Below are 12,381 nucleotides of genomic sequence, written 5' to 3'. Positions count from 1 at the left end.
GCTCCAAAGCGCTCTGTTTGAACACCAGAGTGTCTGACCATTTCTCCTGCCTCAAAATATTTACTCTCACACTGCTATTCCAAGGAAAAAGATCATATGTCACTAGATGCATTTGTAAATACGGCCTTTTGCCATTCGACGTTGACGTGCCCCTTAGATCATGAGCCACTTTTAATAACCTTATTTTTACACATGCGTCCCCGATATAATTAAACCAGTGCCTTTAATCACAGCGGTTGCTTATTTTGATGCCCTATTTCATACGCGCGTCACGTACTTTATGAATCTTGTCTAAACATAAACACGACCTAAAAGTGTTTGACGTCAATTTCACTAAGAAATATCGTCCTTTAAGACTCTCCTTAATTTTAGGAGATTGACCCGCCGCCCACTGATACTTATTTACAAATGTAATGGGATTTAAAGGGGAACTTAGTTTGTCAGGACATGTTTAGTCCATACGGGTGCGCGTTCTGAATTCGCGATGAGGCGAGTTAAACGACCGGTGTGATACTTTGACCTGACTAAATACCTTAGCTTTTGATGCTATCTGAGGATACATATGCGGGTATGCACTAAATAGGCTATCGATTTTGATAAGACATATATAAGGGTGACTGCTATGGTAATCTATTGAACCATTTTTTTAGCAGTGTCACATCGTTTACCGTGCGATATCGCTACTGATAAAGGTGATGATCGAAGGGCGGCCGATGGATGCAATGTGGTGACGAAAGCATAAGATGGATAAGACTTAATAAGTTTTGAGTTATATTTATGTATAAAAATATATACATTTTTTGTTATTATATCAGTAAGTTCCAAATAATGATGAAGTATCACTTTACGAATACGCACCTCTTACATCTGTAGATGTAGAGAGGTCATTTCCCCTGTATAAGTGTATAGTGAACTATAAAAGGAATGGACTGAAAATATCGAATAAAGAAAAATTATGATTAAGTAATTATTTCAAGAATAAAACACTATAACTTCTTTGAAATTATGTTGTCTTTATTTAAACACAGTTTGCGACAGTGTACAGGCGGATCTGTGCCAACTCAAAGCCGATAACTGGCAGGAAGTGGCACAGGATCGGGACAGGTGGCGTTCTCTCGTTTTGGAGGCCAAGACCCTCTTTGGATCACTGCGCCATAATAGTTAGTTATTTAAATCGATTGTAGTCGTATTCATATTACGTATATCGTTTAACATTATTTTGACGTAATTTGTATCCGTCAGCCGCCCATTAGGGTCGATATCGTAAAATATGACCAGTGTACTTACTTATATTAATAAATAATACTTAAATTTATGGCATATTCAGTGGAATTACCAATATATATTGAAGAAATCCTACAGGCCAAGGATTATCATGTTACAAAGGGATTTTCTGTGTGACAAAGCTTGTAGAAAGATCTTACATGTCGCGATGCAGACTTTCCATTGACTTTAGGACGATGGGACGGACTGCGCTCTCTTTCCCTATTTTTACCAGCTGTTCGTTTCCCAGGTGTCGATCCTCTCCCGGCTCTCTCAAGAGTCCGCGGACGAGTTCAACTTCGTCCGCGCGTACGAGTGCTTCCAGCACCGCTCGCACACCTGCCTCGTGTTCGAGATGCTGGAGCAGAACCTGTACGACTTCCTCAAGCAGAACAAGTTCAGCCCGCTGCCGCTCAAGTACATTCGGCCCATCCTGCAGCAGGTGCTCACCGCGCTGCTCAAACTGAAGGTAAGCTCGCTGACGTTGGCTAAGCAACCTTAGGCGCAAGAAAACCCATGTCTTCTCTACTGGTTAATACATTGTAACGTATACATATTATTATATCGCCAACCGTTCAGAAAAACTCAATATAACAACTTTTGAATACTATTTATTATCTGTTTAATTTTGGGTAGGCATCACACAAGCGGCCTAAGGGGCCTATAGGGAAAGCACCAATCACATCCATTCTTCAGAATTTGATGCTTCCCTAGACATGGTGTCCCAAGGAACTGCTTTCTTTGCTTATTCATTAATTCGGCACAAACTTTCAAGCGCCAATTGTACCGAGTACGAGAATTGTCAGGTCAGAGTATTTTAATCTTCAAATTTTCTCGTTTTCCTTGCAGCAACTAGGGTTGATCCACGCAGACCTGAAGCCCGAGAACATCATGCTGGTGGAGCCGGCGCGGCAGCCCTACAGGGTCAAGGTCATCGACTTTGGCAGCGCCTCGCACGTCAGCAAGGCCGTCTGTAACACCTATCTGCAGAGTCGATACTACAGGTACTTAAATATTTTGATTGCTGACAAAATTTCCTTTGGACTGATTGTATCTACAGCAGTGACTATCAACAAGAGATGCCCGAGTTGTCCTAGTATTGAAGTGAAAAGAATGATGTGCTGGACTGGACAAATGTTGCCCTGCACTGAGATACATGTAAGAGAGATAGGCCTTTCTCTTCCATACATTTATGAAGTATTTGTCCTGTAAATGGAAACCTGTTCTATGTTGCCATTTAGTCTTCAATAGTCTTATTAGTCATCATTGGTCAACAATACTCACAAACTAAAAATGTACTTATTTACTCCGCTATCGCGTGTATCGTTATTTAGGTATCGCTGGAGCGACATGGTGGAGGCGGATCTGCGCGAACTTCGAATCAACAATTGCCGAGAAGTCGAACAGGACCGCGAAAAGTGGCGCTGTCTTGTGTCGGAGGCCAGGTCTCATTTTGGGTCGCTGAACTAACGGAGTGAGTAGTAGAGTAATGAGTAAGTTTACTCCGCTGGCTTAGCGACCAGAAGGGTCTTGGGCTCCGATAATAGTTGGTGCTGCGGTTTCCTCCCAGTTTCTGTCATAATTTCAATTGTTGTTTCTAATTTTCAGAGCTCCCGAGATCATCCTGGGCCTAGCGTTCTGCGAGGCGATCGACATGTGGTCCCTCGGCTGCGTGGTGGCGGAGCTGTTCCTCGGCTGGCCGCTGTACCCCGGCTCCTCGGAGTACGACCAGATCCGCTACATCTCTCAGACGCAGGGCCTGCCCACCGAGCACATGCTCAACAGGTCAGCTCACGTATAATAAAATACAAGGTGCCCGTGAGCATTGCGAGAGATTTTAACGGTGCATTCCTGATGGCAACAGAAGCAAAAAATATGATTATTTGTGAAATTCGACAAAAAAAAAATTTTTTTTTGTTTTTTGTTCCTTTTTTTTTGAACACTGAGTACATAAAACGTAATTTTTATTGATAAATACATAACCTAAAATTAACTAAAAAGTTTTTTTTAATTTTATTTGGGGGTAGCCTCTCGAATACATTTTTTTAATTTTTTGATGTCAATCAATAGGTATGTCCAGACTAGACCTCAAAGTGGCAATACCGCAGTCAAACATGTGTTTTGTACCGATTTTGGCGAAATAATGATTTCGAAAAACATTTAATTATCTCTGAAACTAGGCCTAATCCAGGAAATTTTATATGACATTTTAGTTTCTAAATATTACCAGGAATGCTTAGTTAAAATGTCTCGCAATGCTCACGGGCACGTTGTATACATTTATCCAATAAATAAAAAAATAATTTGACGAAACAATAAGTTCTAAAACATTTACGATTGTAGACTTTACAGAGAAGCACTTTAACCAAAAATAGGAGGATTTGTTATAAAAATTGGAATACTCAGAAATCATGAGGATATCTATCTGGGCTTAGTAATTCATATCACCAAAGTTATTAATATATAAAAATACCAGGATCACAAAATAACCTGAGTCCTCAAGATTGTACAAATAGAAGATAACAATCCGAAAATGATACTTCTAAAATAAACATGGTAATAATTTGGCGTAGTTGAGATTGGTTGTGCACCGCTACATTAACTTTTTATGATTTAATTTTTCAATGACATTTAAATAACATTGCGTAGAACAATCGGTCCATGATTGCATTAAAATTTAAATCAATCTTCGTATTTAAAAATTAACTGTCTGCACAAGGAAAAGTAATGTTTGTGTGTACAATATAATTCACCTCAGTGTGACCGAATCACAGCTATTTATAAGGTAATATATAAGGAAATGTATTTTGAGGAAAAATAGCAAAAGTAACTCTACAACCAGCAATTATAATGACTTTAAAGCTTGTCTTGTACAGTATGTGAATATTTGTGCACTTATACTTGTTGTTTATCTTCGGTTGCTAACCAAAATTTAGTAAGTAATTAACTAGTACCTTATTAAAACAAGACTCGTAACTCTGTATTTTCAGTTTTGGTAAATTTAGTAGTAAAGTTTTGTTACCAATTGAAAATATAATTACTTGTAATGTGTTTTTAACAACCTGTGTAGAATAAAGGTAACACTTATCCTTATACTCAGTGAACACTCAATCAAAGGTCATAACGTCTTTTTCATCAAAATACAATCCGCGTAGTGAAAGTGTGGAACAGTTTGCCCGAATCCGTAATCAGTGCACCCTCAGTGAATTGTTTTGAAAACAGACTCGACAAACATTTTATAAATGGACAAAACACAAGTGCAGGGCATTGATGTACACGTATCGGCTATAAGCTGCCTGTGCATTCATAAATAATAAATAATAATTTACGCTACCATATAAGTCTTCTGCGCCGCATTATATTGGAGGTTAAAGTATGTAACTTTACTTTTGAGTGACATTAACGTGAGACACTTCATTCGGTTCTTGTCTGTTTTAATTTTTTTGTCTTTTAATTATTTATATAAGAATTCAAGCCTTGGCGACCATCTACATCTCTAAGGATAATTTAATATATATTTTTATATTTTATCTCTGACACTTAGAGACTTATACATCTCTAAAGAATTTTAGTATTTTATGGTTTTATTTTTTTATCATAGTTTTTTTTTGTGTAATTTGACATTTAGAGACAGTATACATCTCTAATAAAGTATTCATTATTTCATAGATTCGATATTTGTAATTGTTTTTTTTTAATTTATTGTTTGTAAAAATGGACATGTAAAAGTGCCCCTGTGGCCTATTTGCTGAATAAATGTTTGATATTTGATATTTGATCATACCGACTGATATGGTGCACTGGTGGCGCTTCAAAAGTCTCCAACGGGGTGCAACTCGGTGCAGCTTAGAAGTACTGCAAGATTCTTGAATAAAACATATTTGTGAATTTTGAATTGCAGTGCGTCAAAAACGGCCAAGTTCTTCTACCGCGACGTGGACAGCACGTACCCGTTCTGGCGGCTGAAGACGCCCGAGGAGCACGAGCTGGAGACCGGCATCAAGAGCAAGGAGGCCAGGAAGTACATCTTCAACTGCCTTGACGACATCGGACAGGTGCGTACCAAAAATGGTCACTTCGGTAGCAGACGAGTACCTAACAAGTGCTTACCGTAGCAACCCATGGACGTCTGTAACTCCAGAGTTGCAAATGCACGTTGCCGGCCCTTCCAAAACTTATACTTTAGTAATACTTTAATGAGGACTCCAATGCCGTTCTTTCGAGAAAATCTGAGCAGGGAATTCATTATACAGCCAGAGCATTATGCAGTGTGAGCGGAATGGATGCCGTCAATCATCTAGTTACCTCTTAATTTTAGCGTGATTTGCCGTACAGTAGCAAAATATACGCGCTATTCCTATATAATTTAACTTTACCTAAAAAAAATGGACGGTTCCTGATGTTAGTGCTAGTTTTCGTCGTGTCCTCGTCTAGCGAGTATGCTCGGACACGTGGGTTCATTTGTTACTAAGTTAATGTATTCATATGTAATTGCAGGTTAATGTACCAACAGATCTAGAAGGCGGCCAACTCTTGGCCGAGAAGGCGGACAGAAGGGAATTCATCGATTTACTGAAGAGAATGCTCACTATGGATCAGGTTAGTAAACAGAAGTAGAAAACAAAATCCTAAATTGGAAGACGGGAAGAGTTTTTAACTAACGGTTCGACCGCATTGGTTATTGAAATGTGACTTCGTGAATTATTATTTAAACACTTGTACAGATGTTTTATGTTTTCTCACATTACAACTATTTACATTGTACTGATTAAATAAGCTTTATACGTTGAATTATCACTTATACCTTAGACGATACCGACGCAATTGGTTCAAATCCGGTGTTTTTTAAAATAATAATGGTATATAATAAATGTCAGGAACGAAGGATAACCCCGGGCGAGGCGCTGAACCACGCTTTCGTGACACTCGCACACCTCGTGGACTACGCGCATTGCAACAACGTCAAGGCATCCGTGCAAATGATGGAGGTACGTGAATATATTTACTATTATTTATTTTTTATTGTCGTTTTTGTGGCAGAAATATCTTATTCAAAGTATTCTATCAAAGTATTTTATTTTAGGACATTAAAATATTTCCTGTTGTTCGAGGAGAAAATAAGATTTCATTGAAACATTCAGGAATTTCACAACAAACATTCAGAACTGCCAATAATACCTCTAAACTTTATTTAAAATGGAGTAGGTTAGACCTTTCGAGTATAACTACTTTTCCGTAGGGCACGTTACTGTCAATTTCTAAAATCCTACTAGCTTGACATTAGGAGTAGGTACGAGTGTGTATATTGTATTTTGTTTTCCATCATAATCGGGTATGTATAATGTCAGGTTTGCCGACGGTCGGGCAGCGGCGTGGGCGGCGAGTACGTGGGCGGCGTGGTGGCGCCCGCCGCCGCGCCCTCCGCGCACCACCTGGCGCTCACCATCAACCAGCAGCGCCTGCCGCCCGCGCCCTACGACAACCTGGTATGTATAATGTCAGGTTTGCCGACGGTCGGGCAGCGGCGTGGGCGGCGAGTACGTGGGCGGCGTGGTGGCGCCCGCCGCCGCGCCCTCCGCGCACCACCTGGCGCTCACCATCAACCAGCAGCGCCTGCCGCCCGCGCCCTACGACAACCTGGTATGTATAATGTCAGGTTTGCCGACGGTCGGGCAGCGGCGTGGGCGGCGAGTACGTGGGCGGCGTGGTGGCGCCCGCCGCCGCGCCCTCCGCGCACCACCTGGCGCTCACCATCAACCAGCAGCGCCTGCCGCCCGCGCCCTACGACAACCTGGTATGTATAATGTCAGGTTTGCCGACGGTCGGGCAGCGGCGTGGGCGGCGAGTACGTGGGCGGCGTGGTGGCGCCCGCCGCCGCGCCCTCCGCGCACCACCTGGCGCTCACCATCAACCAGCAGCGCCTGCCGCCCGCGCCCTACGACAACCTGGTATGTATAATGTCAGGTTTGCCGACGGTCGGGCAGCGGCGTGGGCGGCGAGTACGTGGGCGGCGTGGTGGCGCCCGCCGCCGCGCCCTCCGCGCACCACCTGGCGCTCACCATCAACCAGCAGCGCCTGCCGCCCGCGCCCTACGACAACCTGGTATGTATAATGTCAGGTTTGCCGACGGTCGGGCAGCGGCGTGGGCGGCGAGTACGTGGGCGGCGTGGTGGCGCCCGCCGCCGCGCCCTCCGCGCACCACCTGGCGCTCACCATCAACCAGCAGCGCCTGCCGCCCGCGCCCTACGACAACCTGGTATGTATAATGTCAGGTTTGCCGACGGTCGGGCAGCGGCGTGGGCGGCGAGTACGTGGGCGGCGTGGTGGCGCCCGCCGCCGCGCCCTCCGCGCACCACCTGGCGCTCACCATCAACCAGCAGCGCCTGCCGCCCGCGCCCTACGACAACCTGGTATGTATAATGTCAGGTTTGCCGACGGTCGGGCAGCGGCGTGGGCGGCGAGTACGTGGGCGGCGTGGTGGCGCCCGCCGCCGCGCCCTCCGCGCACCACCTGGCGCTCACCATCAACCAGCAGCGCCTGCCGCCCGCGCCCTACGACAACCTGGTACGTGGCTACGACTACTTCTCATTTTCATTTGTTATTATTACGCGTATAACTGTCACTTCGTCAACTAAAGTGAGCTCAATGAAACGAGATAAAGAGGTAATGACAGTAGATATTCGTAAACACAAACCAGATAACTTACATAATATAACAAAAACTTAGAAAGTATAAAGTGACGAAATGGCCTCATCCCAGCATGTTGCTGGTGGCTTCCAGCGCCGATCCGATCCGATGAGACCGTCAAGTGAGAAGAATCACGGAAGGCATCAGATAAGAAGAAAAAAGACATTAAATAACATAAATTTAACAAATGGTTAAGTAGGAAAAAGTGATACAGCAAGAAGATACAACATAACAACTAAATTAAATAAGGATTATCACTGTATCAGTCCGGTGATATTTAAATAATTGTTTTACATAACGACGTTTCAAATCACTTAAAAATTGGTTTACATAATTTATCTCATTCCGTTGACCTTATTTTAGTCGTAGTGTGGCAATCTTTTAACTTCGCATTAAAACTAAAACATCGACATTATTTTTAAATATGTCTTTTCCTTGTTATATTCCCGGAGAACATTTGTCGGCAGTTTACTAGAAAATAATAATAAATAAACGCCACAAACACCTGGCAAACTAGCTGCTTTGAAAAATGAAATATAATGTGTGTATGTTTTCCAGTACCAGCTATATCAGGGCGGTCGCGTGGCGGTGGGAGGAGCGCGACAATATGCGACGAGGGCTGCGGAACCTTTCCCGCACCAGTTTGTTTCCTCCATCCTGTGCCCGCCAGCCTATCAGGTTAGTAACGCACTTATTATTCATTTAATACGTTTGCTAGTGTCTCTAGAGCCACGAAACCCCGACCGAAAACCGAAACCGAATAACAAAATTCCAAATTGGGTGGCAAACATGTACAGTCAGCGTCAAATACTTTGTAGCAACCAAAGTAGCCAAATAGTTCGGTACACCCTATATTTAGTATGGTGTACCGAACTATTTGGTCACTTTGACTGCCACAAAGTATTTGACGCTGACTGTACATATATATAAAATATAGCCGGTGAGTAGTACTTTGTTTACCGCAATAAAACAAAATTTGTAAGATACGGTCCGAATGGCGGATACTACTATTTGTCAACTATAGTAGAGATCGTTAAAAGTAGTTAAGTAGAATTATTTACTGCGTAACAATTGCGTAAATTTGTATAAGTTCACTGTTTCGATTGTATAATAAAATACGTAACATATGGTGTTTTGATTAAATGTTGAACTTTTATTTCATTAATTAATTATTACGAATGAAGACTCGTAGGTTGTTTTGGAACGATGCGGTCTGACTTATTTCGGGGGTCTATTATAAACCGTCAATATACCGTTGAATTAAGTATGTACTTTTTTGTCTCTTTCTTTTTGCTAATGACGTGAAAGGGACAAAGACAATAGAATCCAAATACTTCGAACTTGTATTAGGCCCCGCACATTGAAATGACATTCGAATATAAAAGTCACTTGAATGTTATTTTGTCTCACTCAGTGAGCAAAATGCGATTTTGGTCACTGTTTTTAAGCAGCAAATTACCCTTGTTCGAGCTGCTGACGTGAAATAGTACATTACGATACAAGTGCGAAAAATAGGAAATTCGAAACGAGTGGCGATAAATTAAAACACGACCGAAGGGAGTGTTTTAAATCGACACGAGTTGCGAATTACCTATTCGCACATGTATCGTACAACGTTTTACAGTACATATGGCCCTTTAAATGTTCGACACAGTAACGTAATATGCTACTTCTCGCACTAGTGCTATAAAGTAGCCCCATATGTACTGTAAAGTATATAATTTATTGTTAATGCTCCGACTTACATTCGCACTCGACAAAATCCACACGATAGGTATTATATTCCTACAAAAATGGTAATTGATTAGCCTCAGATTACTTTGTACTGAGACAGATTCCCTTAAGCAAGTATACAGAATACATGTTTGCAGTTCCAAGCTGATTCCAACGTATTCCCCCCAGGTGCAGCAACTAGCAGCGGCGGCGGCGGCAGCGGCCGCGGCGCACCACCAGCATGGCGTGGGCGGCGTGGGCGTGGGCGTGGGTGGCGTGGGGGTGGGTGTGGGCGACGTGGGCGTGGGCGAGTGGCGCGCGCCGCTCATCGTGGAGCCCGCGCCGCTGCCCGAGCCCGACGTCTGGGACTTCCATCCGCACCATCTGCACCACCATCCGCACAAGAGGTTAGCGAACATAACATCTTCACCATTCTCTTCTATATCTGAGCTTTCGATTTCATCGGAGAGGGAATATTCGCTCGACAACAGTTGCGTCGTCTACCGTACGATTGAAGGAAACAAATGTATCCGATCGGCGTATGGAATATTATGCCGTGAACTCGTAAAATAATGATTTCATTCATAAATGATTAAATTGAATGTATTTGACGCTGGCAGCATTAGCATCGGGCGAACAAAGCTCGAAACGTTTTTTCGTGGCGTTTTTTACATGTCGCGAACTAAAGCCAGTTGTTTACGTATATTTCGGCACATAAATGGAACGAAAAACCCTTTAAGGAATTCGTGCGCCTCAGTGGGGCCTCTACCCACATGCAAATTATTTTGTCGTGGGAATAATAGATGTCGCATTTAGTATTTTAATTAAGAACACGAGCTGGACCTAACGGTGAAATCATCAACGCATCATCATCCGACGCACTACGACTTTATTCCTATCAGACGTAAAAAAAAATACAATACTTGCACTTCAATTATGCTCTCGTGGTAAAAGTTTCATACCCATTAAAAAGGCAGAAATACAGGTATTATTCTCATTACATTGAAGAATGAGAAAACAGCCCTTAAAAATATATCCAAATATTATTTTTATAATTCCTGGATTTCTATAACATACATTAACATCCCTAAACATACTAGTAACCTAATTAAAAAACTAGTATGTTCCTACCGTATGTATTAGGAATCCTACTTACCTATAAACGTACCTACGATGTTCTACATCGTCAGGGTTGTCAACAGATCGACAAAGCAGCAGACGAGCGCGGTGGCCCACTACCAGCCGCATCACCAAACACACCAATACAGGTGCCGACCCTAATTTAGCTAGATTTTCAGTTTTCACCCACCATCATGTCTCCCTATCCCTTGAGTATTCTGTGTTCGTGATGTTGCGACATTATTAAATAAGAACATATTTCAGTTCTTATTTAATAATGTCGCAACATCACGCAAAATGACTGATATCGGATTCATATCAGTCATTTTGCGTAAAATTCCAAACGGAAAGAGTCACGTTTGGTCCGAATAATGTAACTCTAAACTCCATGTGCATTTGATGGTTTTCTCTCACAGGTTAATGAAAAAGCAGTAACCGTTTATGCGGATTAGAGTTGAATCAGAAAATTAGGGTTTCCTTTCTTTAACTTCACCGGAGAGATGTGAACATAGTTGATGTGTGACTTAATTGTCCATTATGTGTTTCTACGGTATTAAATAACTATGATTCAACTGTGCATACGCATTTGTGTTGGTCACAAATTGGTTTGTGCTAGGTTACCATTGAAAACCGTCGCCATTATTGATCGTGACATTATGCTGGTTGGGGATCTTGGCTTTTGTATCGGTATTTTGTTTATTGACGTAAAAAAATGTCAAACAGACGCGTACAGAAAAAACACAGACAATTCTAACCTATTTTGTCATTTCACTTTCATTTGTCCTCTTAACAGCTTTATAAATATAATATTTAGTTGTATTTTACTTTATCAGCTTACGTTAAGTATTTTTCCCATGTAGCTAACTTAATTTAGAAACTAGATTATAGTCAGAGTGTATTTTTGAGAAATTAGTTTGTAGATATTATTTTGTAATAATAAGCGAAAAGCTGTAACTTAACTGAGTTATTCCACTTTCTCACCATACGCGTATTCGCTATAGTAATATATGTTTCGTATTTATGTGTCCGTAGTTGAAAACGGGAGTCTGCCGAAATGTATATAGCATATAACTTATATATGCATTTTTATGGCAATAGAGAATGACACTATGATTCAGCAAAGGAATGGTATTTTTGAGAAGACAATTTTTAAATTTATATTCGTCATAATTAACCGTCTTTGAAATACATTCTACGACTATTTTCAATAAATTGACAGTACTTATTTGGGTCATCACATGCAACACAGTGATGTGTAATACATTTCAATTTTATATTTTATCATGTGTAAGCATATCTCTCTTATGTTCTGTTTCATAAAAAAAAAGTTTTGTCGCATGACAAAAACGAAGTGCAATTGGTAGTCCTCCTTCACGAGTTTCTTTTTTGACTACTTACACTACTGACTTTTAATTTAAGTTTTTAGAGCTGAAATTTGAAACCCAACTTTTATTAAATTACTATTTCTAAATATTGTGTTTTAGCACAATCGGAAAGAAAAGATTTTATAACTGATTTCACCTATCAAATACTGACAGAAAACTTAAAATGATTTTGCGACCAGTACAATTAGATAGACATATGGATTGTATACTAATG

At 41.4% G+C, this 12,381-nt stretch overlaps 1 protein-coding gene across 1 annotated transcript in view; it reads left to right on the top strand.

Moving 5' to 3' along the window:
- The window catches only part of LOC133525043 (homeodomain-interacting protein kinase 2-like), a 138,329-nt gene that overhangs the window by 117,596 nt on the left and 8,352 nt on the right, over positions 1-12,381 (top strand). Inside the window, exons 7-17 of the mRNA XM_061861259.1 lie at positions 1,514-1,732; positions 2,113-2,267; positions 2,872-3,048; positions 5,165-5,318; positions 5,761-5,862; positions 6,141-6,251; positions 6,612-6,679; positions 6,786-6,903; positions 8,509-8,628; positions 9,853-10,070; positions 10,866-10,931. Coding sequence (XP_061717243.1) covers positions 1,514-1,732; positions 2,113-2,267; positions 2,872-3,048; positions 5,165-5,318; positions 5,761-5,862; positions 6,141-6,251; positions 6,612-6,679; positions 6,786-6,903; positions 8,509-8,628; positions 9,853-10,070; positions 10,866-10,931 — 1,508 coding nt within the window. The remainder of the gene's footprint in view (positions 1-1,513; positions 1,733-2,112; positions 2,268-2,871; positions 3,049-5,164; positions 5,319-5,760; positions 5,863-6,140; positions 6,252-6,611; positions 6,680-6,785; positions 6,904-8,508; positions 8,629-9,852; positions 10,071-10,865; positions 10,932-12,381) is intronic.

This window comes from Cydia pomonella, chromosome 14 (genome assembly GCF_033807575.1).
Source record: "Cydia pomonella isolate Wapato2018A chromosome 14, ilCydPomo1, whole genome shotgun sequence".
Taxonomy (NCBI): Eukaryota; Metazoa; Arthropoda; class Insecta; order Lepidoptera; family Tortricidae; genus Cydia; species Cydia pomonella.
This window is presented reverse-complemented; position numbering and strand designations above follow the sequence as displayed.